General features: G+C 33.3%; 8 protein-coding genes across 27 annotated transcripts; 5 read left to right on the forward strand and 3 right to left on the reverse strand.

Annotated features, from left to right (window-relative positions):
* Nucleotides 1–192: 192 nt before the first annotated feature.
* LOC100881289 (uncharacterized) lies at nt 193–3,470 on the reverse strand. Of its 2 annotated transcripts, none has more exons than XM_003707076.3 (6): nt 3,057–3,470; nt 2,791–2,958; nt 2,403–2,503; nt 1,308–2,288; nt 1,106–1,231; nt 193–974 (listed from the first exon to the last, which is right to left on the reverse strand). In XM_003707076.3, the coding sequence occupies exons 2-6, from the start codon at nt 2,890–2,892 to the stop codon at nt 686–688; spliced, it is 1,599 nt and encodes a 532-aa protein (XP_003707124.1). In that variant the 5' UTR covers nt 2,893–2,958; nt 3,057–3,470; the 3' UTR covers nt 193–685. The 2 variants fall into 2 exon arrangements, with proteins under 2 accessions (XP_003707124.1, XP_012149614.1); XM_012294224.2 differs by having other exon boundaries at nt 2,791–2,992.
* Nucleotides 3,471–3,621: 151 nt separating this feature from the next.
* On the forward strand, nt 3,622–7,823 carry Ir76b (Ionotropic receptor 76b). 11 transcript variants are annotated; one of them, XM_076534108.1, is made up of 11 exons: nt 3,622–3,979; nt 4,305–4,387; nt 4,494–4,800; nt 4,927–4,985; nt 5,184–5,360; nt 5,431–5,657; nt 5,719–5,828; nt 5,894–6,087; nt 6,142–6,247; nt 6,322–6,511; nt 6,587–7,823. In XM_076534108.1, exons 3-11 carry the CDS (start codon nt 4,725–4,727, stop codon nt 7,056–7,058), a joined length of 1,611 nt encoding a protein of 536 aa, XP_076390223.1. In that variant the 5' UTR covers nt 3,622–3,979; nt 4,305–4,387; nt 4,494–4,724; the 3' UTR covers nt 7,059–7,823. The 11 variants fall into 11 exon arrangements, with proteins under 11 accessions (XP_076390223.1, XP_076390225.1, XP_076390226.1 ...); XM_076534110.1 differs by having other exon boundaries at nt 4,305–4,356; nt 4,454–4,800; XM_076534111.1 differs by having other exon boundaries at nt 4,305–4,356.
* Nucleotides 7,617–10,229, forward strand: LOC100875247 (uncharacterized). The gene is made up of 4 exons (XM_003707108.3): nt 7,617–7,823; nt 7,946–8,431; nt 8,500–9,211; nt 9,293–10,229. Exons 2-4 carry the CDS (start codon nt 7,960–7,962, stop codon nt 9,636–9,638), a joined length of 1,530 nt encoding a protein of 509 aa, XP_003707156.2. The 5' UTR covers nt 7,617–7,823; nt 7,946–7,959; the 3' UTR covers nt 9,639–10,229.
* D12 (YEATS domain containing 2 homolog D12) lies at nt 9,854–14,173 on the reverse strand. Of its 5 annotated transcripts, XM_012294212.2 has the most exons (6): nt 13,617–13,808; nt 13,451–13,520; nt 13,160–13,315; nt 10,414–13,052; nt 10,252–10,325; nt 9,854–10,135 (listed from the first exon to the last, which is right to left on the reverse strand). In XM_012294212.2, exons 3-6 carry the CDS (start codon nt 13,242–13,244, stop codon nt 10,018–10,020), a joined length of 2,916 nt encoding a protein of 971 aa, XP_012149602.2. In that variant the 5' UTR covers nt 13,245–13,315; nt 13,451–13,520; nt 13,617–13,808; the 3' UTR covers nt 9,854–10,017. The 5 variants fall into 5 exon arrangements, with proteins under 5 accessions (XP_012149602.2, XP_076390214.1, XP_076390213.1 ...); XM_076534099.1 differs by lacking the exons at nt 13,451–13,520; nt 13,617–13,808 and adding an exon at nt 13,900–14,173; XM_076534098.1 differs by lacking the exons at nt 13,451–13,520; nt 13,617–13,808 and adding an exon at nt 13,877–14,173.
* A 400-nt stretch (nt 14,174–14,573) lies between these two features.
* On the forward strand, nt 14,574–19,911 carry Duba (Deubiquitinating enzyme A). Of its 5 annotated transcripts, none has more exons than XM_012294229.2 (12): nt 14,588–15,237; nt 15,327–15,419; nt 16,210–16,301; nt 16,486–16,619; nt 16,749–16,891; nt 16,968–17,123; nt 17,199–17,355; nt 17,449–17,660; nt 17,737–17,856; nt 17,930–18,085; nt 18,154–18,343; nt 18,431–19,911. In XM_012294229.2, exons 1-12 carry the CDS (start codon nt 15,100–15,102, stop codon nt 18,574–18,576), a joined length of 1,737 nt encoding a protein of 578 aa, XP_012149619.1. In that variant the 5' UTR covers nt 14,588–15,099; the 3' UTR covers nt 18,577–19,911. The 5 variants fall into 5 exon arrangements, with proteins under 5 accessions (XP_012149621.1, XP_012149619.1, XP_003707126.1 ...); XM_003707078.3 differs by having other exon boundaries at nt 14,593–15,237; nt 16,743–16,891; XM_012294228.2 differs by having other exon boundaries at nt 14,602–15,237; nt 16,489–16,619; nt 16,743–16,891.
* A 277-nt stretch (nt 19,912–20,188) lies between these two features.
* On the forward strand, nt 20,189–22,359 carry LOC105663669 (serine/threonine-protein kinase Nek5). The gene is made up of 6 exons (XM_012294227.2): nt 20,189–20,433; nt 20,490–20,580; nt 20,832–20,999; nt 21,154–21,314; nt 21,370–21,526; nt 21,601–22,359. Exons 1-6 carry the CDS (start codon nt 20,375–20,377, stop codon nt 21,886–21,888), a joined length of 924 nt encoding a protein of 307 aa, XP_012149617.1. The 5' UTR covers nt 20,189–20,374; the 3' UTR covers nt 21,889–22,359.
* A 2-nt stretch (nt 22,360–22,361) lies between these two features.
* Nucleotides 22,362–25,782, forward strand: LOC100875355 (MAM and LDL-receptor class A domain-containing protein 2). Its single transcript, XM_012294225.2, has 10 exons — nt 22,362–22,753; nt 22,817–23,014; nt 23,078–23,435; nt 23,506–23,682; nt 23,770–24,196; nt 24,263–24,607; nt 24,672–24,893; nt 24,970–25,361; nt 25,431–25,596; nt 25,666–25,782. The coding sequence occupies exons 1-10, from the start codon at nt 22,362–22,364 to the stop codon at nt 25,710–25,712; spliced, it is 2,724 nt and encodes a 907-aa protein (XP_012149615.2). The 3' UTR covers nt 25,713–25,782.
* Nucleotides 25,783–25,854: 72 nt separating this feature from the next.
* LOC100881620 (rRNA methyltransferase 3, mitochondrial) lies at nt 25,855–27,418 on the reverse strand. Its single transcript, XM_003707079.3, has 4 exons — nt 27,102–27,418; nt 26,766–27,004; nt 26,546–26,701; nt 25,855–26,435 (listed from the first exon to the last, which is right to left on the reverse strand). Exons 1-4 carry the CDS (start codon nt 27,416–27,418, stop codon nt 25,879–25,881), a joined length of 1,269 nt encoding a protein of 422 aa, XP_003707127.2. The 3' UTR covers nt 25,855–25,878.
* Between the last annotated feature and the right edge of the window lie 503 nt (nt 27,419–27,921).

Raw genomic sequence — 27,921 nt, forward strand, 5'->3', positions numbered from 1 at the left:
GGACTTGCCTATATTGCTCGTCATACTTTCCAGTAATTATGACTATTAACTTTTTAAGCGTAAATATAAATGAATTGATTCAGTATTTACTTCAAATAGTATTTGTAATAATTTTGTAAAAATAAATTATGTTGAATGTACAATATGCTTTGATAATAAAGATATACCTAAAAACATTGTAATATACATATGTTTCTGTCATAAGACATAATACCATTTTTATTTCATTTATTACATATTTTAAAATAATCATTATTCAAGTAGCTAGTAGGAATGAAATTACAAAATTTGTCAATAAAATTGGAAAATGATATTTGAAAATTATTCAATGAATGCTTTATACGATGTCTTATACAATGCTTCAGTTTTTGTTTAAAAAATCATAAAAGAATAATTCTAGTGATCTAAGAGAGTTGTATTTCAATTTTGGATTCCTATAATTAAAAGTCAGAGACACAAAGATTTGAGTAATTAACAAGGGCCATTACACTTAAATTCAATAATAAAAGCGTAATAAAATTGTGACTAGTCAAAAAGATGGAGAACAAGAAGTAGAATCGCTCTTGAAGAGAGAGGAACAATAATTCGTTTGATAGTTCGAATACTTGCGGCCCTAGTAAAATACTCTGATTCATATCGCTACAATTATTTATCATCACGTTTATAGATACTAGTTCGTCTCAAGTCAATCTCGAGTTTCTTTCTTAACAACTGATGATAATCTTTGTTCATCGGTACTTTTCGTACAATCATTTGCATTAATATTATTCTTTGCCTTAAAGTCAGTCTTAAAGTTTCCTTGCAGGGTGGTAGCATCATCTTTGAATATTTCAGTATAATGAAAACTACTCCCATTCCCAGTCTTTATGTTTGTGCTAGCATTGTTGCCAGAACCATTTGAGTGCACTTCATTGAAGTGCTTGTACAACATTACTGTTGTACTAAATTCTGTTTCACACCCAGGAATTTTGCAACTGAAATTTTTTGTTTGTTTTTAATATTACTTTCAATAATGAGGTCATGAATGTTTAGACCAGTATAATCCCTCTACTGATATTAAATATAATATTGGATTTATAGCTGAATATAAAATTATACAACTTACCGAAATACTTCAGTACTCTTAGCTTCTTGTACTACTGGCAGTTTTGAATTAGCATGATTGTCCTGGTAATGTTTCCATAGACTTGTTACATTGCTCACCTGCGCCTTACAGCCGGGAATCTTGCATCTAATTAATACATGGTAAATAGAAAATATATAAAGGTTGATTGTACTACAAGATACAAATTAATAAGAAAACTTACAAGAAAAAACTGACTGCCGACGCTTTCCCTTGCTTCAGTTTTACTATTGATTTACTAGAATTTGAACTAATAGCATTAGTTATTAATTTATGACTGTCTTGATGATGACGATAATGGGATATGTATTTATATTTTCTCCCACAACCATTAACTGCACATTTGTAAATTTCTTGTTTATATCTAGACATACGTTGCTTTTTTGGCGTATATTCTTCATCATCTGAACAATTACTATTTGTTTCTATGATATTCTCCTCAGTTTTTGAAACATCATGATCTAAGTCACTTCTAAAGATTCTTTCCAAATTATCCAGTTCTATTCTATGTTCTTGATTTCTTGAATTCATATTACATACTTCATTTTTTGAATTCTTAGTAATGGTAATATCACCATTTACATAAACGACGTTAACTTTTTCTTGGGAATGATCTGACTGAAGTTCTGAATTTTTCGTACTGCCATCATATTTGGATAGAAAATTCTCTGTATTTATCATTACATTTTCATTCATAGGAAATGTAACGGCATCAGTTACAGTTTCTGAATTGGAAGAATAATCTTCCTTACTAGAATTGTCATTTGCAGTACTCTGATCATGAGAGGTTTCTTTCTTTTGTTGCTGCATATTGTCACTTCTAAGAATATTTTGTTCATTATTGTCATCATACTGATGTGCTTTTATTGCAAAAGCATCACTTGTTCTGTTCTCATAACATTCCTCAGTACTTTGTATAATTTCCTCATCTATTGCATTTTCAGAATCTTCAAAGCATATTACTTCTGGTTCAGTTGGCAGTGTTGGTGGTTGTCTATGATAGTTTTCGATATGTTCTTCCAAACTGTTGCTGGTTGTATGTAAAGACTCACAATTTGTGTATGGACATATAAATACATTTGTTTCATTATTATGCCATTCTTGATAATGCCGCCACATACTTCCAGGGTCAGATAATTCTTCTCCACATCCTGGCTCCCGACAACTGAGTAAAAGCATTCAAACTTTATTTCTTCATAATATTTTTAAATGTATTATCAATACACATATATATTATCATTATATATTTTAATTTATAACAAAAAGAAAGTTAACTTACATGAATCTAATTTTTAAAGCTTCAAGAGTTTCATGTGTCTTATATTCATCTTGATTAGTGAATGTCTTTCCACAACCTCGTTGCTTACAAGTATATATTTCCTAAAAATGTGATGTAAAATATATGGGATATTATTAAACGTTTTAACTATTTAATATTATTCACAAAGAAAATATTGATTTTTTGAAGAACCTAAATTTTTATTGATTATATTTATAAAATCCACGTATTTACAAACAAAGCCTTTTAATAAAAGCACATTAACTTAAGTGATTATTTTATTGTGACAAACTAATTCTAAACGCACAACGCAGTAACTTGATAAACGCTGAACAATTTGTTTTGAGTTAGGGGTCATTGAACCCGTTAAATAACTCCGGTGATTTACCTTTTTTGGGACGATTTCTTCAATGGTACGATTCCTGGATACAAATCTGATGACACTAACTTCAGTAGGCCTGTCCGAGCAGGTATCTGTACCCTGGCCCATCCTGGCCGGTGTTTGGGAGAAACGGCGAACGTCGAGGCGTTTCGAAGTTCACATAACCTGTATTCACTAACGGGAATTCGGAATAGAATTTTTCTTACACCTTGAATGAAAGTCCCAAATATGCGATCAATTCCACGAACGGGATGCTTTGTCGGGCTACTTACCAACAAAGTGCACTCCCGTTCGCGCCGAAATATATTTTCTTTTTCACCTCACATTATACCGTCGTCAATAATATCAATCACTTGTTGTCATTTCAATGTACACTTCAGAGCAAATCTGGCTTCCCTGGGGAAATGGCGGCCAAGGGGAAGAGGTCCCCACTACTCGTAATAAAATTGCACATTAGCACACATTTTACCTACTTTACAATAGGCATTTTTGAAATCGATAAATAATAAAATTTTCATTTATACTTCATTTTGAAAATATATATTCAAGTTTAGGTCAATTAATTCCCACTTTGTACTGCTAGATAGCTAAGTTTAAGAGTCGTCAAATGCAATTTTTAAAATTTTCGAATACAAAGTTTCGAGTTAATAGTAAATCAATTTTTCGTCATTATTGTGCCCGTAGAACAATTTACAAGTGTCAATAAACCATAGAATTAATTTACTTCATAAAAACAAACAAATTTTTGTTTGGTAGTTCGGCGCTTAACCGCTAGACGACGAGAACAATACTGTTTTCAGGCAGAGCGCGCAAAAATATAAATTTTCAGCATACATGTAATAAGGCTTTAAGTTTGCAACTTTTTAAATCAAATACTATACAATAAGTTACTCTTCATATTTTGTTATAAAATAAATAAGCTCACTTCTAAAAGTATTATTTAAGGAAATTGGATTACTTATCGATTCTTATATGTCAATGCACGTGTGCTATGACAAGTGGTGGGGACCGCTTCCCCTTAACCACCATTTTCCCCAAAGAAGACATTTGCTTTCGAATGTACTTGAACTAACTTCATGGAGATTTTGTATCTACTATCGCATTTTAATTCATCATGAACATGAATTTTATTCGATTTGTGATTGAAGATATCTATTGGCACTAAAAATCCTGAATAGGCTTTTCTAGAAAAAATGTAAGAACAAAACCTTCACAATTCAAATTTAAAATTGAGGAAATTTTGTAATTATTTTTTTAATACCCAATCAATTTACAAAAACAAACTTGTAAACGATTAATCTAGGAATTCTTACATATGTGAAATAAACAGATATTCATTTTCGTACAAGAACTCGATCAACTCGATATCGAAATATTTGATTTCGATAATAATCTCGTATGCGCATAAACGCGATTTGAATTTAACACGCACGTTATACGTTGTAAATGGTAAAGATAATTTTAGTTATTATATGGAAATACTATCAATTTTTTAATTTCAACTTTCTTTTGTATTTTAGAACAGAACAAACTAGAACAACGCCAACAAATAAATTATCGTATATTAGACATGTACGAAACGATGAAAGGATAAGTGAATCTTGTGATTTTTCTGCATTTTATATTAAATATGACTAATAATATTAATACTTTATTTGTTTTCACTTAGGTGATAAAAAGTAAGTAATTGAAGACAATGATTTCTTTAGGTTGGATCGATATAGCCGTGCTCGCGTGAACTAAAAGGATGATGTGATAAATTGTCATATACGCAGGTGTCAACCGGGTCACCATTAGTTAGGCTGTGACCAGTTACGTTAATATTGATCACCTAGGTATCAAGTTTGTTGTGACAGTGATCGTGTAACGTAGTTGATAATTTACGGACTCTATTACATCGCAATTGATCGAAGTCAATATAATTTTGATTTAATTAAAGAATGCAATTTTCTTATCTACTACTTTATGCAACGATCTTATTTGCTTCACAATGCGTATGTAACGTTAATGATGAAAGTACGTCAAACTTTCTTATTAATTTTTTTTTGCATAATTAAATTCTTTTTAATTATAAAACGTATTCTTATTTTTTTCTCTTATTTTATCTACTCTAATAAAATAATTTTAATCTTTTTGTAACAGATGATGACAATGGAACTAAAAATCCCATACCATCACAACTAACGGTCACATCATGGAACGTAAGTTCACGATATAAAAATAGTTTCTTATCTCAAGGTACATCATTTCAAATTCTCAAGGTTAAACATTATAATTTTCTAAAATATTAAGGATTTCAAAATTTCATAATTTCAAAGTCCTGAACAAAGTTCCGAATTCCGGAAGTACCTTGGATTTAAAGAACTGCAAAACATTTTGAAAGCTTATTGTTCTTACAGGACATGCCGTACTCAGCAATCGAGAAGCGCAACGGAAAATGGATCGGTAAAGGATACGCATTTGACATCTTCAATTCAATCTGTTTCAAATTGAATATTACATACACCATTATTCCACCGAATGAGCATATATTGGGTGACGAGAAAAATGGTATTTTGGGTGCGCTATATCAAAAAGTAATAAAAATAAATCATTTACAAACTAACAGACGAACGAGGATGGTATTAATTTTTATTATTTCTATAGAAAGCAGATATAGCCGTTGCATTTCTTCCGATATTACTGGACATGCGACGATACTGTGAGTTCAGTACCTCACTGGATGAAACAAGAATAACCGCCATAATGAAAAGGCCTCAGATATCAGCTACTGGTTCAGGTCTTCTTGCACCATTTGAAGGAACCGTTTGGTTACTAGTTCTAGCATCTTTACTTTGTATAGGACCTACTATTTATATTTTTGCTAAAATCAGGTAAAGTCTTCTACAATGAAATATTTTAATTCAAATGATGATTTTAATTCCATTCTTGCAGCTCCAAGTTGTGGAATGATTCAACTTCAAATCACTTTACTTTATCCTCCTGCTTCTGGTTTGCTTATAGCTCCTTCTTGAAGCAAGGATCAAGCATTGTTGCTACAACAAGTATGTGGCTTTAAATAACCGTGACACTATTGATCTTTAATTATTACAGTTTTTTGAAACCGTAGATTCAATACGAATATTGTTTGCTACTTGGTGGATCTTCATATTGATTTTAACATCGTTCTACACGGCAAATCTCACTGCATTTCTTACAAAACCTCAATTTACGTTGGCTATTAGTTCTCTTCACGATATTGTTTACATGGGGTACAACTGGGTTACGTTCAAAGGGAGAGCAATTGAATTTCTTCTTTCTCAAGTAAGATTCAAAGGACGTTCGTAAGGTTTTTAATTTAATTATATCGTCTTCTAGGACCATGAAAATGACTTGAGTTTATTAAATGTGAGCAGACACCGAAGGAAGGGTATTTTTAAACAGTATGATCAATCAGAGAATATTTTAAATCACGTAGGCCCGAGTATGAATTAAATATTTCACTTTGATTATAATTAAACAATTTTGTAAATAATAGTCTTGTCAATTTTTTTTTAGGAAGACTTTTTTTAGCTGAAGCACATTATTTGCAAACTGTATTATTCCAAAATTATATTAATAATACTCGTAGTCATTTGGACCATAATCTCCGTTGCGGCTACGTGATCATGCCAGAAGCCATTTTGATAACGAATCGTGCGTTTGCTTTTCCACATGGTTCACCTCTGACGAAACATATCAATGCAATGTAACATTTTAAACTGTCAATCTAAAGGTATTAAACATAATCATCTTGGTCTATTAAAATATATTACTTTTGCAGGTTGCTAAGATTCGTGCAAACCGGTATTATTCAACAAAGAAAGGTAAAAAATCTTCCATTAGCGGAAATCTGCCCAGTCGATCTACGTTCAAACGATAGAAAATTGCAAAATAATGATCTTATTTTAACGTATAAAGTGGTTATAGCTGGTTACATAATTGCTGCCATCGTATTTTTGTTTGAAATAATTTATGCGTTCATACTGCATCGAGTGAAAAATAGTAAAGTGAAACACAATTCTCATGTCCGAAGAGAAAAATCTAAAACCTCTCAAATTCAAAAATCTATGAATGATGTCAGTATGTTAAAAAAGTCCCAGGTGATGTATCCAGGTACTGAAAATCTTATGCTACAGGCTAAGCAACAATTTATCAATGGAAGACATTATTATGTGATCACCGATAAGGATGGCGATCGGAGATTAATTCCTATGAGGACTCCATCCGCTTTTCTATTTCAATCTATAGCTTAAGTGCATCAATGTCTATATTATAAATTGCATTCGCAATTATTAAACATCTATTGTATTCACAATTATTATACATTAATATTTTCTAATTACGAATACAACTTTTTTATTTTTGCGGAATTTAATGACATGTATAGTCCCTTCAACGGGAAATCATTCTCGACTAACTTCAGTAGGTTCGCATCCTATACCATATAGTACTGTAACTGCGTTTTTCATTCCGTTGTTCATATATATGGACAAAGATATAATAAGAAAAAGAACTGCTGATATAATAAAAATGTACAAAACAAATCTCTTGTTTTTCTCTCAATATTGTTTGAACGAAGGATAAACAATTTCGTATGTTTCTTGAAGAATTATATTCGTTTATGTATATCAAATATTAGTCATTATTTAGTACATATTCGTCTTACTTTATTTATTGATAAATATATAATAAAAATTTCGTGGAGGGAATTTTAATTTTTTCGGATAGCAACATTGGCTAGGGTGTCGTTGGTAGCACTGAGTTTGAGATCACCGAGTGAATAGATTAGTAAACAGTAAACAATAATAGAAAGAGTGAGCCGTTCGTTAAATGTCCGGGCGTTTTTACAAATATACCTGATGCTCTGTATTTATAAAATTTTGCCGTTATTATTTCAAATCCAATGTAGGCGGTTGCTCCACACGTTTCCTTCATGGAGGTTTGAAGACAGTCTTTATTACATTAAATTGTATTTTATAAAAAAATATCCCTCAGCTGTATCTATTGTCAAATCTAAGGTAATCAATTTATAAAATAAATTTATATATATTGTACTTCATTAGTAAAATAAACCATTTTCAATTTATACAAAATTTGTTCTTCTAACAAAACTTTTATTATTATCCAATATATTTTTTAGAAATCAAAAGTTCAATGGCTGAAGAAAATACTGAAATTTGTGGATTCCTAGATGTCAAATTTTTTGGTGGCAAATCTAAGGTTCATAAAGTAAAAAAGAGGACATTAGGTCCTTGGAAAGTATGGAAAAGACATTGGTGCTCCATTAAAAGACTAGGCCCTGGTCTGGGTGTTAAAGTACAACTTGATTATACCATTAGTAATGGTAGTACTATGTCACCAAATGATAAGGGTAACTCTATAGTAATACCATTGGATGCCATCATTTGTCGTACCCAATCTAGATCCAAACAATTTGCCTTTGGTATATTTCCTACCAAAGAAAGAAAACCATTGCTCTATTTAGCTGGTAATTCAGAAACAGAAACACAAAGATGGATGGCAAATATTAGGCAGCTCTTAAAACCCAGAAGGTATAAATTTGATTCAGAATTTTATAGTATATCTATGGTTGATAACACGCATTCCAAATCATCGGGCCTCACAGGTATATGAGTTGTTAATTGTCTGCACAGTTTGTAAGTTTTAGAAATCTAATTTGAAACCATATTTTAGGACTATATGGTGACCTAGTAACTAATACATTAGGAGTGATTATAAAAGACATTTATTCAGGTGAAACAATACAAAGTTTTGAATGGAAAGAATTTGGCCAAGTTCATTTAAGCACAGCTGGTCGACCAGAAGATGTTAAATGCATTTGCGTAATTCATACAACTAAAGAGTTTCGTGGCGGAATTGGAGAGCTTCATATATTTTGTATAGAAGCTACAACATTGTTGCAAGATTTGGTAACTCAAGGTCGTGGACCGCGAAATAGACATATGAACCGACGACCTTTTAGTTTAAGCGAGGGCGATCTCAGGTCATTAGCACGCAACGAGTCGCTACAAAATTATCTGATATTTAGTGAAAAACCAGACGTGAAAACGTTGAACAGAAGAAGGGAAAATAACGATAGATACGAAGAAATACGCTGTAAAATACCTAACTTAGCAGCAGAAGATGTCTATCAACCTGAACCACCTAGTACTTCAAATTTTGGAGCAAGTTTTGGTGATCCAGGTAGCTGCTCTCAGAATAAAAGGGTTTCCGACATTTCTATGGCCTCTGGGATTTATGAGGAAATAGCAGATGAACGAAGCAGTAGTGGAACAGCTTCTCCAAGTTCCCATATGCATCAATTGTTCTCCACTCATCATCCACAAGAACCACCACCCTTACCTCCAAGACAAAGAGCTGCTTCAGAGTCTATAAGTATCAACAGGTTAGTATCTATTTAATTTTCATTATCATTATGTATACTAAACAAAAATATTATTATTTCATCAACATATTATTTTTTAAGGTTGCAAGATGCCCGAATGTTTCCATCAAACTTTAGAACTATGCTACCAGCTCGAAACTTTATACAAAGCGGAAGAAATGCTGCGATACAGAAGATACTGGATAACTCCAATTATGTTCCTATGTCTCCTCGATTAAAAGATATCTCTCTACACAATCTACAAATGCAAGCAGCTCAACAGGAAAACGATTACGTTGCGCCGAATCAAAGAAATCCTTTAACGCCACAAAGAATGATAGATAACTCCAATTATGTTCCCATGTCACCTCGATTAAAAGATATCACTTTGCACAATCTACAAACACAAGAAATTCAACCGGAAAACGAGTATGTTATTATGCGCTAAACGATTTGCTAAAAACAGTGACAATATTTTTATAAAAAGTCATGTTTGAATCATATCTCTTATGCAATATTTGACCCCTTTTCTGAACTGCTTTTAAATGTAGTATCAATTTATATATGAAAGACGAAGCTTATAAAGACGAATTTAAATAATTATATATCGAAACGGCAGAAAACGGGTCAAAAGATCAAAATTGAAATATTCTTAAATACCTATTCGTACAAAATTTCGTATGCTTTATTCAAATTTATAAATTTGTACATTTGTGAGGCTTCCGTTTCCAGAACTACATCGGAGCACGTTGATCGCAACAGATTTATATCGCTTGATTGCTATGTATGGTAGTATTACTTTCTTACGTTTTATATGCTTTTGTGAATTAATCCATGACCGACAATCTATACTTGGAACCTAATCCTTCATTCGTAAAAATATCGAATTCTTCACGGTTTAAGAGAGCTCCACGTACATCGTCCAAAACAATCACCTTCGGATGTCTATAAACAAAATAAAAAGATGACTATCACGATTTCGTGGTAATAATGTATCCACTGACGTTTAACAAATAATTATGAATTTTATATAAAATAATCTACTTAAATTAAATATTTACCCGTCATCGCTACATCTTTCCCAAGCTTTTGCCAATGACATTCTGACTAGATCTTCCACGAGACATTCAACAGCCTAAAGCAAATTAAAAGAAGAGAGAATTTAGTATATAATAAAATACATCACATAATATTATCAACAAGTAAATGAGTATCATACTCACTCGCATTATCATTCGACCAGTTGCACAGTATACCACATTTGGCACAATCTCTTCAGAAACAAGTTCAATGCCAATTTCTCTAGCAGTTTCATGTATGAAATTATAAAGAGGTACAAATTTTGTTTCAAGATTTAATGCTGTAATTTTTTTATCAGGAAGTTCTTTGCTTTCTTTGTCTTGGCTTTTGATACTTTCTAGTGCATTGTCAATATTTACAACATCTACCTCAGTACTAATTCCATTAACTTGCTGTAAAGTGGAGTCGAACGAAGAATCATTCAATCGACCTGGATAAGTTTGGAGCCACTTACAAAAGGTGTCAGGTTCAGTACACGTAGACATGTTTTTAACAATTGTAGAATCAGGTAGATTTTTTTGTTGTTTTAGAAATTGCATTGTAAAATCTGAACAAAGAGGTGTATAACCATGTAACCGTGACCAAATCATTATTTCTTTTATACTCCATAACTTTTCTTCAGGAAACGATTTTTTTTTAATGAAACTTTTTATTATTTTTGCTCGACTCCATTCACAAGCATTTTGTTTTGCGAGGTTGTATCCAAAAAATTCCTCCTCGCTTACGCAAGCATAAGGATGAAGCCGCCTATAATCAGAGTCCATAGCATCTTGAGTTATCATTGGCATTCTTCTAATAATGAACCGTAACAGTCCTTGAATATCAGCAATTTTTGCAGTCTCTATTGATTGAAGAACATCGTCATAAAATTCCTTTCTACTTTGAAGTTTATGCTTATCTTTGCCCAAGGTAATCTTCCGACGAGATAATTTGTATTCCTTTAACTCTTGCTGGTTTATTTTCGTTGTTTGTTCAGAAGTTGATTCCTTTTCAACATTAAACGAATTTCTTCGTTCAGCTATTTTTAATACTGGTATATTAGAATTTACATTCAGAAACATACTTTTGGACAATTGAAGTTTTAATCCTTGTTGTACGTTTGTTCCATTAGGATTTCGTACTTGGATTGTCGTTTCTGAATCTAAAGGCTTTTTTAATAAACTTATACCGCGGGAAGCGGTGAAACTCGCCTTTGATCTAGTTTGATCGTTATTGTGATCACTTGTGCGTGGAACTGCAATATCTACAGGAATTGTTTGATTATTTTCTAAAACTAGGACATGTTTACTTCCAGATGGTTCGAATAATGGTGGAATGGAAATTTGTAAAGGACGAAGATTCGATTGAAGTTTAGAACAACCTAGTGGAAGCGCTTTTTGTCTGTTTCGATTAGATTCATTTACTATTGAAGAATTTCCTACATTAATTGTTTCTTCTTTCTCTTTCAATTTAGACAAGTCCGCGTTTATTGAAGAATCAGTTAAGTTAGTGTTTTCGGTCGTTTTTTCTTTATTTTCTTCCAGGTGGGGATTTTCTGACGAAACGTTATTTAATGATGTTGTTAATGAATGATTAATAGTTAAATTTCCTTCAGAATAATTTAAATATTTTGATCCACAATAATCATGATCAAGATCTACGTACAGCTGCATCTGTTTAGTATCTATTGAATTTTCATTAATGTTGAAGTCACTTGAAATCTCTTGTTTTATGACAACACCGGAGTCTTTACTTATTGACTCATTTATAGTACTATTTAGAAAATCACATTCTTGTTGGCTATCAAATTGCAATCTTTCATCATTTTCTAATTTCACTCTACAATTATTTTCATTTTCAAGAACATCTTGTTCCGTTTTACCGACGTTTCGTTTGGAATTTCGAGGATCTACATAGATCCAAATGTCAACTAAAGTTTCAGCCCCTAAAGTTTGCAGACCGGTATAAGTACGATCCAATTTCAAATAATGAATTATATCCATTGGTTTATTGAGTACACTTTTAAAATGTAACTGCACCCTTAATGGAAATTCACCCCATCCTCGCCTTGAAAGGCAAAATGGCACTGATGTAACTTCTACGACATCATTAGGTCTGTAGCTAGGGTGCAAAAAGAATCTGACTTTGCTAACAAAGTCATCAATATCCGGATTTTCTTTATTTCCGCGAACGTACATTGTCCATTTATGACTAGCTGCATCTTCTCTCCATTCTGGAGGAATCCATTTTGAAATATTACCAATAATTATGCGTTTTCTGACTTTATGTCTAATCCCTCTTGAAGGATACTCAGATTCTGGAATTCCACTCTTAGGAGGAATATATCGAGGGATTTTTTTTGGTCGTGATTCTTCATTTGTTTCATTATTTCTCTTCTCTACACGGCAATGTTCATTTGTTTCTTCTGTTGATTTTTCTTTCTTTATTATACAGTCAGTAGGAGATGTTGAAAATGATTGTAATGTTCCATAACAAGTTGTATTATTTGATGTTGCAGTTGATGCAGGTACAACTGAACCATAGGATGATTTTGGTGATTTACCAATTAATTGTTTTATTGCAGGATGAATCTGAGTTTGTTTTGCTTCTCCATTTTGTGAATTCTGACACTGTTTGCGATTATAAAAATCTGTAACAATCACATAACGCAAAAGATGAAGAACTTTTGATGCTCTCTGTAATCTTTCTTGAATTTCTAAAACTTCTTTCTCTTTTATGTCAATTTCTTGTGAAAATTCTCTTTCGATTATAGTTGTTATCTTTCTTGCAGTACTACTACGTGCTAAAAATAAAACAACAGGACATAAGTCAATTTTGTTTTATATATTTCATTTCTTATACTTCTGTGATTCTATAGAAATTTTAGTGTAAAATGAAATATTTGATTACCATTTTCTTCATAAATTCGTTGATGCTTTTCATTATTTGCAACAGATGGCCCGTAATCGGGATCTTGATCTTTTAAGGCACTCATTTACCATGCTTAGTTTCAAACAAATGATAGTTCAATGAACTATTTCAATATAAACAAACAATGTTTGGTGCCTGAAAAAAGTACATTTATCATTAAATATATCAAATTTTTGCAATATTTCTTACCATCTAAATAACAAATATATATTTCATTCTACGTAGATATAAACGAGACAAAGATTTATAATTTTATAAACACTGACATACCACTCTGTAAACAAAGACTAGAGGTTATATTTTTCTTTAAAGTATATCTCAGTCATTAAGAAATGTTACACTGAAAATGCAACCATTCATTATAGATCTAATAATGATTATCATAAATAACCGACTACATAAATGATATCATAGTTACAAATACATGCATACATACATATCTTATCATTTATTGTCTAATTTATCCATATGTTACTTCATGTGTTCTATAACCTTATGACACATATAATATATGTTGTAATTATAATGTTCTTAATATTAATGACTTAATAGCGACAAGTATGTTTCATAATAAAAAGATTTTAATAGATTTTCATTCTTCTAAAAGTATTGTAAGAGAGTTTTCTTTTCATACCGTTCTTATAAAATTTTCATACATGTTAAAAATTGTATAATACGTTCAGCAATGGAACATACTTGTTTCGCGCAATTTAACTAACTTCAGTAGGCTCGTTTCCATCTATAGTTGTCCTGCTATGATACACTTTTGACTCAGTCAGTCATGTACATGGTGAACAAAAGTACATAAATAAGAAAGACCAATGTATGATATAGAAAGTATGTAAAATAAAAGATTGCTAGGTATATACGCTCCGTATCATGAACATCTTAAATGTGCTGTTACGTTGCTCATGGTTACCAAGTATGCTCGAACTAATCAAAACGTACATGCGCAAAACGAATGAAAACTGGCCGATCGAAAAGTATGTTCTCTCGTTGAACGGACTATAAATTGAAGAAAATTCACTAAATTTATGTATCTCTGAACAAGGTTCATTACAAATTTTTTTTTCAGCTAAAGTAAGTAACATTTATCAAACTTCTATAAAAAATATTTCAAGTGCATAGTTGATGCTTTTTTCTAAACTGATAAATATTCGATGTAGGGACTTTAACAATCTATTTGTTACACGAGAGATCATATTCACTTTGCGCATCACGGCAAACTTCAGTAAGCATCCCACTACTAAGTACTGCCCCTACTACCATACGTTTTCCACCCTTTCAGTAATATACCTGATGGACAAAAATATGCGAATAAAGAGAAAAGGTGATGTAGAATATAGGATGTATACAAAATAAGAGATCACTGGGTATATACATTCTGTGAAAAAGCGTATCAAAGCGCATGTGCATTGTCCTTAGTTACAAATTATACGGGAACCAATTGAAACCAACATGCGCAGAATGAACAAAAACTCGTTGAATGATGGGTATGATCTCTTGCTAAACGAATAATACTCTGGGGAAAATATTAAAAGACAGATTGGTAACAAGTCGCCTGGTAGTGTGTGCAAGTGTAGTCATGGCTGTCTGACAAAACATTCGAAATAACAAGAATTAATGCGGTAGTTGGTTATTAATGGTATCATGTCGTGCTTCTTAGGAGGTGTAATGTTACCCTGATTCAAATTTTGGAGAGTTTATCGCCGATACAGTGCCCACGATTTTATTCGGATCCACATACTTTGTAGTGTACTTTGTAGATATCATTGAGAATAATAATAAATAAGTGGATAGCAGTTGGTGGAGGAAGAAAGTTACGGAAGGCGCAGTGAGCGTGAGCCTGCAAAATTTTTCTTTGAATTCTTGTTAAACGAGAGTCGCGTCTGACGACCACCGACGATCGATTACGCAAGATGACCATTCTGTCGAAGAAGAAGACGAACGCCTCAAAAGATAGGCGAGAAGGAGGCAGCACTTCCGAAGTCGATGTTCATGGAGTGCAAAATGAGCATAGCTCTGGATCCATCACACTACCTAATAGCCCGTATCAGGTGAATGAATATCTCCTCATTGCAGCCATACTACTCGTGTAGTAGTTGCAAGAGCAAACCTTAAAACGACCTTTTGCGAACCGTGACAGGTACGTGCAGCGAACGGTTTCGCGGTCGATCTTCATGGGGTTCAAACCGATCACGGATCTGGTTCTATTGTTCTTACTGGAAACTCATATGAGGTAACAAATTCTTTCTTTTTCCTTATCTTCTTTTCCTTTCATTTTTTTTGATTGAAAAAAATTGATCAAAAAAAGAACAAGTAAATCACGATTTGATATGTATAATTTATTAGGTGTTTAAATACATTCTTTCCAACTGACTTTGAAAGATCAGAATAGCCGTACAAATTCAAAATATTTTCATGTTCTTTTGAGGTTTTGTAATGTTGATGTACAGTACACTCTTGATAACTTTTTGTGCTCGGGGCAATAGGAGAGGGAATTTTTGGAAAACCAGAAGCTAACAAGTGCCTCCACTACAAAGGCTAATATATAATGCGGAACTGGAAATATAATTAGCAGAATGACACAGGGACAAGAGACTTACTTCAATTGCTCAGTCCAATTGTCTCGTGCTACACGAGGTATGTTAAAACATCTGGATGTTTGAATAGATCATACATGTGACAAGCAATGTGATAGAAATATGTAAATAGTATTGATGAATTCTCTGCAGAAAATTAGCAAACAGAATGTTATCAGGAGTATACTGCATAAGTTTACAATATGTCAATTCATTGATTCAAGACTTTTCAGTTTATAATCTAGTAGTGTTTACAAACTACCAAAAGCTTGGTAAAAGGTCATCTATTGTAATGGAGGATATTTTGATGATCAACTTTTTAATTCTCTTCAAGAAAACTTTGAATTTATTACAAATTTGGAAGGAATTTATTTTTGTACCTAATATTATAGTTAATAAGTACATATTGTTATGCATTAGTACATTTCAAATGTTCTTATATTGAAGACGAGCGTTGATCGTCGTGAAGATAAACATTTTGAAGAAGCAAGTGGTCCAAGTCATGGCAAACGTCATAGACAGCGTGCAAGCCCCCATAGGTATGAAGTTCCCACTAAATATGTGATTACTGATAAATTGACATAAGACTGTACATACAATTTTATGATTTGTACAAGCACACATGAGATTCCAAGTATCCAAATATGTTTTACCAATTTACATATTATTTTATATCATCATATGTATGTTTAATATACTGTAAATAAAATTTTTGTTTTTAAGTAGTTGTATTGGAAGGAATTCACGTTCTAAACGTGAAAGAGAAAGAGACAGAGGTCGGGAAAGAGACAGAGAGAGGGAAAGAGAACGAGAAAGACAAGCTACACCTCCAGCCGCATCATGCAGTGGCTTACAAGGTTTTATATCCATAAAATATTTTCTATTAAATTAAATAAATGTTTGAATAAAAAAATTGATTATAGTTCTGGTAGGATGTTTTATAAATATTTAAAAATGAACTAAGTAGTAAATTTATTTAGCTACAGATGCTGGTATAATAGCTAATAATCGAATGGCTATTGTTGGAGCTGCTGCAAATTTAGAACATGAATTAGCTAATGGTTATAATAGTGGGGATGAATATACTGGCAGAACTGGAAATAATCTTACCTTGGCTGAATGGCAAGAGGTTGGTGATATTTTACATTTAAATACTTCATTATTTAAATGTTTAGTAATGAAACATGCGATATCTTTCGCTTTAGCGGGACAGGTGGTTTGAAAAACGAATGCGAAAAATGGGATTTATTGTCAAAAAAATGGGCGAAGATGGAGCATGTCTGTTCAGAGCTGTTGCAGATCAAGTTTATGGTGACCAAGAAATGCACGGTGTAGTAAGAAAGCATTGCATGGATTATATTGTGAGTTGTTAACAAAAGGCTAATATTACAATGTGTTAAAAATAAGATTATTAATTGTACAATATGTTTTTCTAGGCTTCCAATCAAGAATTTTTTTCTCATTTCGTAGCGGAAGATTTTAGCACATATGTAGATAGAAAACGACAAGAATATGTACATGGGAACCACATAGAAATGCAAGCAATGTCTGAAATGTATAATCGTAGCATTCAATTATATTGCTACAGCACTGGTGTGTACCAATATATTCTTGCTTAATTTTGTCGTTTATAACAAATTTTCAACGACCAAAATGATTATGATCGTTATTTATAATTATGTGTAGAACCAATCAATATCTTCCATACAATGGTTGAAAGTGATAATGAACCGATTCGATTGTCTTATCAACGGGGTAGTCATTATAATAGCATAGTAGACCCATATAAAGCTACAATTGGTGTTGGACTCGGCCTACCATCCTATAATCCTGGTGCTGCGGATCGGCAACTGATATCAGATGCAGTTCGTCAAAGCGAGGAACTACATATCGAACAGGTGGGGAAATTAAAGTTACATTGGTTTGCTTTGTTTAATTACTTTATTTAACGAGACAATTTTTTGTTGTTCACAGACGATGTTGGAAGACAAAATAAAGGCAACAGATTGGGAAGCAACGAACGAAGCCATAGAAGAACAAGTTGCCCGGGAAAGTTATTTGCAATGGTTAAGAGATAACGAGATGCGAAAAGCGGTAAGTGCTGTATGATTTTTAGTTGCATCGTATTAGTAATGCTAAAATACTGCCGTATCATTTTCGAATAAAGCGATCAGCTAGTAGTAGCAGTACAAGTACGGTGACCAGCGCACAACACAGTCACGCTCATTTTCATCCTCATGGTGGTCGTGGACAGCAACGTACTCATACTTCTTCTCCGACCACGACCCAAACTAGCCAAGATAATTTACGAAATTCACCGAAGGTCCGTTTTACACTGGTTACACGTTGATCGAGCAATACGAAAAGTTTATTTATATGTTTTAATTTCAGATGAACGATTCGGTAAGATACAGTAAAAGATCGCCACAACATCAGTCAACCCAAGGAGCCACCATATCTCACCTTACCTCCGATTTTGAATCTAAAATTTCTCAAGAGCCTATGCCTGGGAGCAGTAAAGAAGAAGCCCACGCATCACCAGATATTTCGTTGTTTAATCGTCTTCCTCCCGAAGTATTTGGTAAGACTACAGCAATACATATATTCGTGATATTTGTAAAATATAATTATTTCCAAAGAGATACATTTATAAAATAAATATTGACAGGTTTGACGGATTGGGAGGACAGTGACATACTTTCACAAGTTTTGGCGACGTCGCAGCAGGAATACTTGGATAGCCTGAAACAATCGCGGAATTCTGCCTCTTCCGGGAACGATGCTAACAATATACTAGATTCCAGTAACAGTTAATTTTTAAGATCTTTAACGATAAAGTTCAGAGGAATAATGAAGTAAAAGTATATGCATTTGTATGCAGTGTTTTTCATAGGATGTGATATATCCGAAAAATAAGATAGTTCTAAATCAAAAATGAAGCAATTCTTAGTGTTATCACATGATCATTAATCATCGCTGAAAGCCATTGATAATTTTGTTGAATGCATGCCTAATAAACTTAATTACTAGTAGCAAATCGTATCACATCGACTTTTATTAGTATTCCATATATAAAATTAGACTTAAATTTTAGTATAAATGTCCAGAGGAAATGTCATTTTATGAACGCGTCATCATAAAGTCATTCACAGAGTCATGTTTTATAACAACGTGAAACCGTAGATATGAGTAATGTTTTTTGTTCGGGATAGTAGATAATATATGAAGTCGTTTAAGTTTATTAAGGATGCATCTGACGTCCGCCAATAGTAATAAGAAATGATCAGGTAAAAGCATCGAGAATTGTTTTATTTTTAGTTAAAAGTTTTTGGTTTGATAGATACGGTGCATCTTATGGGATACTCTGTACATAGTGCAGTATCATCTAATTCTGCATTATATAGGGTATAAGGTGGTTTGCTTTTTTCCATGGAAGTAAATGTTCAGTGAACATTAAATCATCGTTCGATTCTTTTTTGGAATTCTCGATGTATACACGAATACTTTACAGTAGTATAGTTTCCGCTACGAAATAGCGAGCCTGTAAAACTTGTCGGAAGTCGATGTGCACGTACGAGTGCCAAAATTTAAGAACATTGAAATTCGGTAATTTGAAAATGAAATTATTTAAAAGCAAAGAAATTTTATATTCCCCTTGCGAGCGCAGTTATCCGCAACTCTTTTGTGCAATATATTGAAACAAAGCCCTAAAGCAGAATGTAGCATGCGATCCTGGGATCTTTGTCTTTTACTACGTTCGATTTGATAGGGGTTTCATTTATTTCGCTATATCGTAGCGAAAACTATGAATACATCGCTGTTACGTGCACTTTTTCGAACACTAGAGTAGCCATATTATTTTTGTCTGCAGTGTTTCACCTTGTCAGTGTCGAAATGTTTTGTAAGATCAATTTCAAAGTTACAAGAGAACGTTCTTCTTTCAGTCATTGTTCTATACTAAATTTCTTGCGTGTTTTTGGATGCCATGTTTACTGCCGGTGTTTACGCAAACCATGTAAACAAATCGGCTCAACTACGTAATTATACCTTTTTCGTGGTACGATATGATACATCTTAAACGCTTTAGAAAAATCTTTATTGCGTTATTTGTAAGAAAAGACAAATAAAACTACTACAATGTAATTTAAACTTTGGACTTTTCCTTCCTTTGTGTACGTATTTTTATTAAACTGTTAGTTCACGCGTTGGAATGTAAAGTTAAGTGAATGTACGTATAGATTATTGGATAAGATAGTAATTTTAGAAATATTAGTTAGTATTAAAATAATTCTTTATAAATTGTGAACGAAAATGTTTTTGTAAACACTTTTTATGAATAATAAATCCCCAAATTCATGCACATCATATCCCTAAAAATGCTCATAGTCATAATATCTATTTATTTAATTAGATATTATTCTTTTATTCTTTTTCAATTATTAATATATTATAGAATAACTTAGTATAGTGGAATATTGTTATTATACACAAGGAGAATGTAACGTTCAAAATCAAATTGTGTTGATGTACCGTAATCGATTATTTGTCGGTAGTCGATAATTGTACTTGTTAGTGAGAACAACGTACTTTGAGTTCAACATTTTATACGAAAATGTCAATGCATATAAATGATTATTCATTCGAAACATTATTAGGTCAAGGTACTTTTGGGTATGTATTGAAATTGATCTTCATTTCTCCATTTTCTTATTGCCTATTTTTCGTAGATCCGTTTACCTAGTACGACGAAAGAAAGACTTGAAACCGTTCGTAATAAAGGAACAAATTTTAAATGCTGCAAATGCTTTACCTTTCAAGGTAAGAAAATCCGATAGAACTAAGTAATTACACAGTTGGATATTAATATTCATTGTCTATATACGTATGTATACTAAATATGCGATTTCATGAAACTGTTTTACCTACCTGGAATTTAACGGTTACGATATTGTGATCTTGTGGTGCCCTTTACTGTTCTGCAAATAAAAAGTTATCACTTAAGCAATTTAATAACTCGTTTAATAAATTATCATATGCAGTTATTGAAGATAATGTTCTTTTGTGTATAGAATATATTGGAAGAGGTACAATGCTTATATAGATTAAGGCATCCAAATATAGTAGCTTATTATGGTGCTTGGATAGAAAACAATCACAGTTACATTTTGATGGAGTACGCGACGCGATGCACCTTAAAGGATTTATTAGAAAAATATCATTCACCTCTTAAAGAACAAGTGAGTTCAAACACTTACCTTTTCAAGTATAAAATTTATATCGGTTGTTCAATAATTAACCCATTAATACATTTCCCGCCAAAATATAGCGTAGTCGTAAATTATGTCGATTGAGAAATTGCGAATATTTTGATAACATCATACATTTTTACAGGATGCATTGTACCTATTTTCGCAAATCGTTCTCGGAGTTCATCATATTCATTTTAAAAAAATTCTTCACCGTGATTTAAAGCCAGAGAACATAATGTTGACCGGAAGTCGCGGCGATGTCGTCAAGATTGGAGACTTTGGAGTGTCAAAGAATTTTAAAGAGTATAATTAAATAAATTTAATATAAAATTACGTACTGAAATAATATGCGTTATAGGTTACACAATCCATTGACTGTGTGCCGCGCTGGATCATTTAATTACATGGCCCCAGAGATGTTAAACGGACAATCCTATGATTTCAAATGTGACATATGGAGTATGGGTATTATTCTTTACGAAATGGTCACCAAAAGACATCCGTTTCCTGCCACGGTAAATTTTTAATATTGAAATCAGGAAAGTAAAACCTATTAAATGCAATTACTAATTTTTTTTAATATTTTCAGACTCTGGAAGAGATCACAAAAATGATATGCACCGCAGATCCGCAACCCCTTCACAGAGGAGCATCAGAATCTATCGTGAATATAATATCAAAAATGTTGAGGAAACAGCCGCGTTATCGCCCAAAAACGGACCAATTAGTCCTATGTCCTTACCTGATACCTTACATCGTTCGAATATATTTGAATCTCGGTCGAATACCGAACACTGCGAAACAAAATAGTAGCAATTTTGGTCCGGAAATGTTTCTAAAATTTTTAAGACCGCAAACAATTCGGCTCGATATTTGAATAGACAATGCTACGGTTCGATTATTTTCATTCTGTTTAAAACAAAACTGAACTGTTGATATAATTACTATATTGTACGCAGCTGTTTATTGTTACTTGTATGGAATTGTCCAATGAACGGTTATCGAACTCAACAACTATGCGCATACTAGGATCAAAAGCGTAACGACAGGAAGCGAAGACCGGAACTGCGGAATGTTCGTTTTATTTCATCACGTGCATACCTCTTGAAAACCGTTTGATTCGCATTTAGTTAGAAGTATATCAACCTTCCGTCTGTATTAAACTTCCAATAATCGCGTAACGAACATCTGAGAATGAAGTTCTTTCTGTAAAGTTGCATCTATGTGATTCTAAATATCCTATCGAATTACTATGATAAATAGTTGTGATAATCTCTGTGAAATATCATCAGATTAAGGACTCTGTAAATTCTGTTTACAAGAGTATTACATAAAGTTTCTACTGTAACTATGTGGCTAATCTTGTTCATCTGCTGCTGCTTATATTCGTCATCGCACAGTACCTCGTGGTACCCTGTGTATCCTATACTTGGAGAGCAAATAGATCTAGTGGGTACACATAACGAAAGTATTAATCACAACTGGTCTAAGAGTAACGAAAACGACGAAGTTAAGGACGTGCTAGACAACAGTGATACATTCAATTCAACGCAAATACCGTTCAATTCCATCGATCGTGACCGAGAACCCTTGGACGAAGTTGAACGCATCGACCCCCGAAATTGGCCTATCAGACCGGATATCTTCTACACTCGAGCTGCTGTTCCTTCTACCACGGAAGTGTCGTTACCAAGAAATCCATTTCCATCCTTGTCAGCGCAAAGAAACTCGTCGACACAAAGGTACTTTTTAACCGATAAGTTAAAGCGTTAATACTTGAAATAAAAATATATTTCTACTATTAGGTATCCACCCGTTACTGCACCACCACCTACAGCCTCAGTAGATGAAGTCTTTTGCGACTTTGGATCATTCCCGGCACAAACGTTTTGCGAATGGCAGAATGGAGATGGTGTGTTAGACTGGATAGCTGGTACTGGCATGGGTACCAATTGGATGGGTGGTCCTTCAAGTGATTATACAACTGGAACAATGGAAGGAGGGTACGTCCATCTGATCAAGTAAAATAAGTTCATTGGTAATAACTTCTGAATAACTTGAATTAGGTATGCCTTTCTGGAAACATCACAATTGCCACTAAGGGAAAGTAAAACGAAAACTCTAGGAAGTTTATTACACAGTCCTCAGTTAGGAAGCACAGGTGTGGTTGGAACTTGTATCATGTTCAAGTATTCCATGGATGGTCTCAGCAGTGCTGGTCTTCGAGTTTTACTACATATTGGCGTGGACCAATATTCTATCAAAAAGGAACAAACTGAAGAAATCACACCTGAGAACGTAACGATACCATCTTGCAAACCGATCGACGTCTTCGACGAACGTGTCATATGGAATGCCCAGTATTACAATCTTGGAGTTTGGCAACAGACACAAATACTATACACCTTCCCTGAAGTACATTCGGTAATCGAGTAATTTTAGTTAACTTGTAGTCAGTGTTACAAATGTATTGAAATAATATATTTGTCGCTAGTTAATCATTGAGGGAATTCCCGTGGATCCCACTGACCCAGCGCGATTATACAGGGGGTATATAGCTGTGGATGACATAGATTTACAACCTGGCACTTCCTGCGTAGGTTTTTGCAATTTCGCTGGCGGCTTTTGCGATTGGGCCAACGATGCAGACGATGACTTCGACTGGACAATTGTAACTGAAGCATCAAACCTTCTATTGTTATACAAACACGTATCAATTTTTTATGAATCTTGATGAATCTCTAAATGAATCTTGCAGAGTCGAGGAAGTGGGAATCCTACAACAGGTCCAGCAATGGATAGTTCAACAGATCGATTACTGTCTGGAGGATACGCGTACATAGATTCCTCGTTCCCTCGTAGACCCGGTGATAGAGCTAGACTTATTAGCACGAGTTTTCCAGCACCAAGTGCCGACACACCTATGTGTATGCATTTCTGGTTCCACATGTTCGGCTCTGGCATCGGTACTCTCAAACTTTTTCTACGTCATTTCCGTAGTTCTGATACGCCACTACGAGAAATTTGGAGTCTGAATGGAAATTCTGGGAACACGTGGTTCGTTGCTCAAATTACAATCGGCTCTCTCGACGATTTTCAGCTTGTGTTTGAAGCAACTGTAGGAAATACTGGAATGGGAGACATTGCCATTGATGATATCTCCTTCACACAAGGCTCTTGTCCAGGTAAAAATTTGAGAAGGAAAGATAATTTTAGCTTGAGAGTGTTTGCTTGATTGTATACGTTTACAGTTGCACCCCAGGTTGCTGCACCTACTCCACGAGATTGCACCTTTGAGGTGGACGAGTGTGACTGGATCAATTCTCGAGATCCTGATCGAGTTGAATGGGAGAGGATATCCACGCAAGCACTGAGTCTAAGAAATCAACGAAAACCGTACAGCAATGGATACACGATTAATCGAAGAAATGAATATTTTCTTAATCTTGGTCGACCAAGAGGAGGATCACGATCCTCCGGAGGTGGAACAGCTCAGTTGGTCAGTCGAGAAATGAAAGGCACTGATGAACCCCTTTGTGTTACTTTCTGGTACTATATGTTTGAGTCTTTCATCGACTCTACTGGGCCAAGTTTAGGTTCGTATTTTACAGATCCTTTTGTCTATTTTAATTTACCTATAATAGTTTTATAAATTCAAAGGTGTGCTTCGTTTATCCATACAAACAACTGGGGAATCTTCCATGGAAAGTAGACCAATCTGGCAGCTGTACAATAATCAGGGCCCTACTTGGAGTTATGGACAAATCAGTTTAAATGAGAGGAAAGACTTTAACGTAGTTTTTGAAGGTACTTGGGGTCCTAATCGTGCTAGCGGCAGTATTGGCATAGATGATATTTCTTTCTATACCGGCAACTGTTCTGGTAACCTTTGACATATTTTTTTTAAATGCTACTGTTAATAAACTTTATATAAACTAATGGTGATAATAATGTTTAGTGAAACCACTTAGTGCATCTGTGAGAGCGGAAGATTGCAGTTTCGAGAAAGGATTATGTGGTTGGGAAAACATTACATCCTCTGAAAATGAGCGCACTGTTACTTGGCAACGAGCATTTCTTGCTCACCGTCCAGCTCAGTTACTAGACAAAACTTTTGGAGCAACTGGGGACTTTGTTTTTTTCGATATTTTTACCACGAACAAGCAGTCGACGGATGTACAATTACGTTCACCTGTAATACAAACATCACCCGATGAAGAATCCATTTGCTTCACTTTTTGGTTCGCTGCCTTTGGAGTCGAGGAGTCGACGACTTTGCAAATTATTAAAATGAATGCAGATGAAGAATTGAACGAAGAAAATGATGAAAATAATAATGGACAACAACCTGTAAGATTGGAGACAAATAATTACAATGAATTTAATATTTTATAGACAATTAAAAATTTGGTGTTTTAGTTATGGTCATTAACAGCGAAAGGATTTAATAATCCACGACCTGTATGGACTGCTGCACAAGTTACCATAGACGCTCGTGTACCTTACCGATTAATTTTAAGAGGAAGTGCCAGTAATGGAGGTTTTGCGATAGATGATATCAAATTTCAACCTCAAAGTTGTGCAAGTAAGAGATCTTTCGTAAACGAATTAAAAAAAGAATTAATTATACATGTTCTTTGTTTTAACTTTTTAGTCCGACCAGCTAGTGCTCTACCTGTTAATGTTAACAATGGAAACTAAGGCAATGAAATATGTATTAATTGAATTAAATGTCGAGATGAATTTATTTTCTACTTAAAATTTAAATAAGGTAAGCTTCTATTTCTAGTAAATGAAAATATTATTAAGAAACATAAACAGAAGGGAATTGTTTATTAAAAAATTCTTGTATATTAAAAAGTATTTATTAAAGTTCACTTTGTTTTTTTAGAAATTGTCTCTTAATTTCAAAAGTAACAATACCAAGTGCAACTCCTGCATTTAAACTATCGACTCCTTTCATAAGAGGTATATTGACGCGAATACCCTTTTTTTCACTTAAAAATTTGCACGAATCAATATGCAAACCTTCAGTTTCTCCACTTAAAATGATGACAGTTTCTTTTTTTGTATAATCTAAAGAATAGTATGGTACAATAGGTAGGTTTAACATGAACTGTTTCATCATTTTTTTATTTGTTGGTATTATTAATTTTGATTCTTCATTTTTTTCTCCATCGACAGCTAATTTGTTTTTCAAAATATCTGGATCAATGTCAAACACACATGCACTTGATTCAAGCATATTAGGTGTGTAGTGAGATACATATTCATCGCCAAAGTTGCTATCTGCCACAATTATATTGGAATCTTCACTAATTAATGATGGAACCTCATCCCATTTTGGAAATGCATGAATAGGTAAACGGAAATGAGATCCAGCTGCACTTCTAAGAACTTTTGGATCCCACAAATCTACACAACCTATATAAAAGAAATTCAATTTCATATTAAAATATAGTCCATTTATCTGAAGGATATGGATCATTTACTGAACATATTCATACAATTGTTTAAACTTAAGATTTACATACCTTTCAATAATATTAATTTTTCGCAACCTACACCTACAGCAGCTCTCATGATGGATCCTAAATTTCCTGGTTCCCTTATGTTGTCACAAATAATAGTAAGTGGTATTGTATGGTTATCAGAAGGATTATTACTCACATCAGGAGTATCGAAAATTCCTATATAAGAAAAGTTTCAATAATGAGATATTAATATTTAAAATATTAAAATTATGTTTATTACCTAATAATCCAGGGCTAGTAGTTAAGGCAGACCATAGTTGAAGTGATTTATACGGAACTTTATATAATTTGACTTCATCAGGAAGATTTAATGATTTTACTTCAGAGAAATCATTAAAAAATACCGCTTTTGGGACCAAACCAGCTTTGAGAGCATCTTTAATTAATCTATGTCCTTCTAATACCACTTCATTGTTTTTCTCTCTCCTTTTTCGAGTTTTTATTTGGCTCATTAAATTTCTAAAATAAAAAAGAAAATTAGAAAGTGGTTCTTTCCAACTTGCTGTATAACATGTCAATCTTATTAAATATTAAAATGTACAAGTGAAGATCTTACATTATGATTTTTTCATTTTCTCTCAACTTTGTGAACATATTTGTTTGTTTAGTTTCTGAAGGTTCTTCAGTTTTCACCGAAGATTCTTGAGTCTTATCTGAAGATTTCCTTCTCCTGTGTCTCCTTCTTCGCATACGTATAGGTTTTTCAGTAGCTGTATCCTCAGTTTCATAAAGTTCATCTTCATTAACAATTGCAATTGGTCTTCGACTAGTCCATCTACAGTACTGTCGTGTTATATTTACATTAACTAACTGACAAGTATTTACATGATACAATGGTCGGATAGCGTTACGCACGACGTTAAGAAACACCATTCTAACCAAGTTTTAACAACAATTTAATTTAATTAATCGTGGTCACCAGTGCGTGCCACTGGTGCTGGCGATATTTGTAGTCGCTGCTGATAATAAACGCAGGCGCCATCTAATGCGTACAAATTATAGTTCCTGATGATGCCGTAAGAGGTCTTCTAATAAATTTGTGAATTTAAATTGTTGCATAGCGTGTATTGAACTCTAAACTTTTATAAACTCATGTAGTGCACCAAATTTATTCAATTCGTGAGTTATAACCTAACCGTTATGTTGTTATACTGTATCTTCCATGTATTGTATCTCTATACATTATATCGTCACGGAAAAATTTGGAATTTCTAAATTTGAAAATTTGAGAATTTAAACTTAAAGTCGTTAGTGTTTTGTTTGGCAAAAAACGCGGTATTGCATAGTTCGATACTATGTAGTTGACTGAAAGGAACGTAAGTCTGTTTTCTTCTTTATTCAATGACTTCATAATTTAATGATACACTAGGGTATGT

Source organism: Megachile rotundata, chromosome 8 (assembly GCF_050947335.1).
Source record: "Megachile rotundata isolate GNS110a chromosome 8, iyMegRotu1, whole genome shotgun sequence".
Lineage (NCBI taxonomy): Eukaryota > Metazoa > Arthropoda > Insecta > Hymenoptera > Megachilidae > Megachile > Megachile rotundata.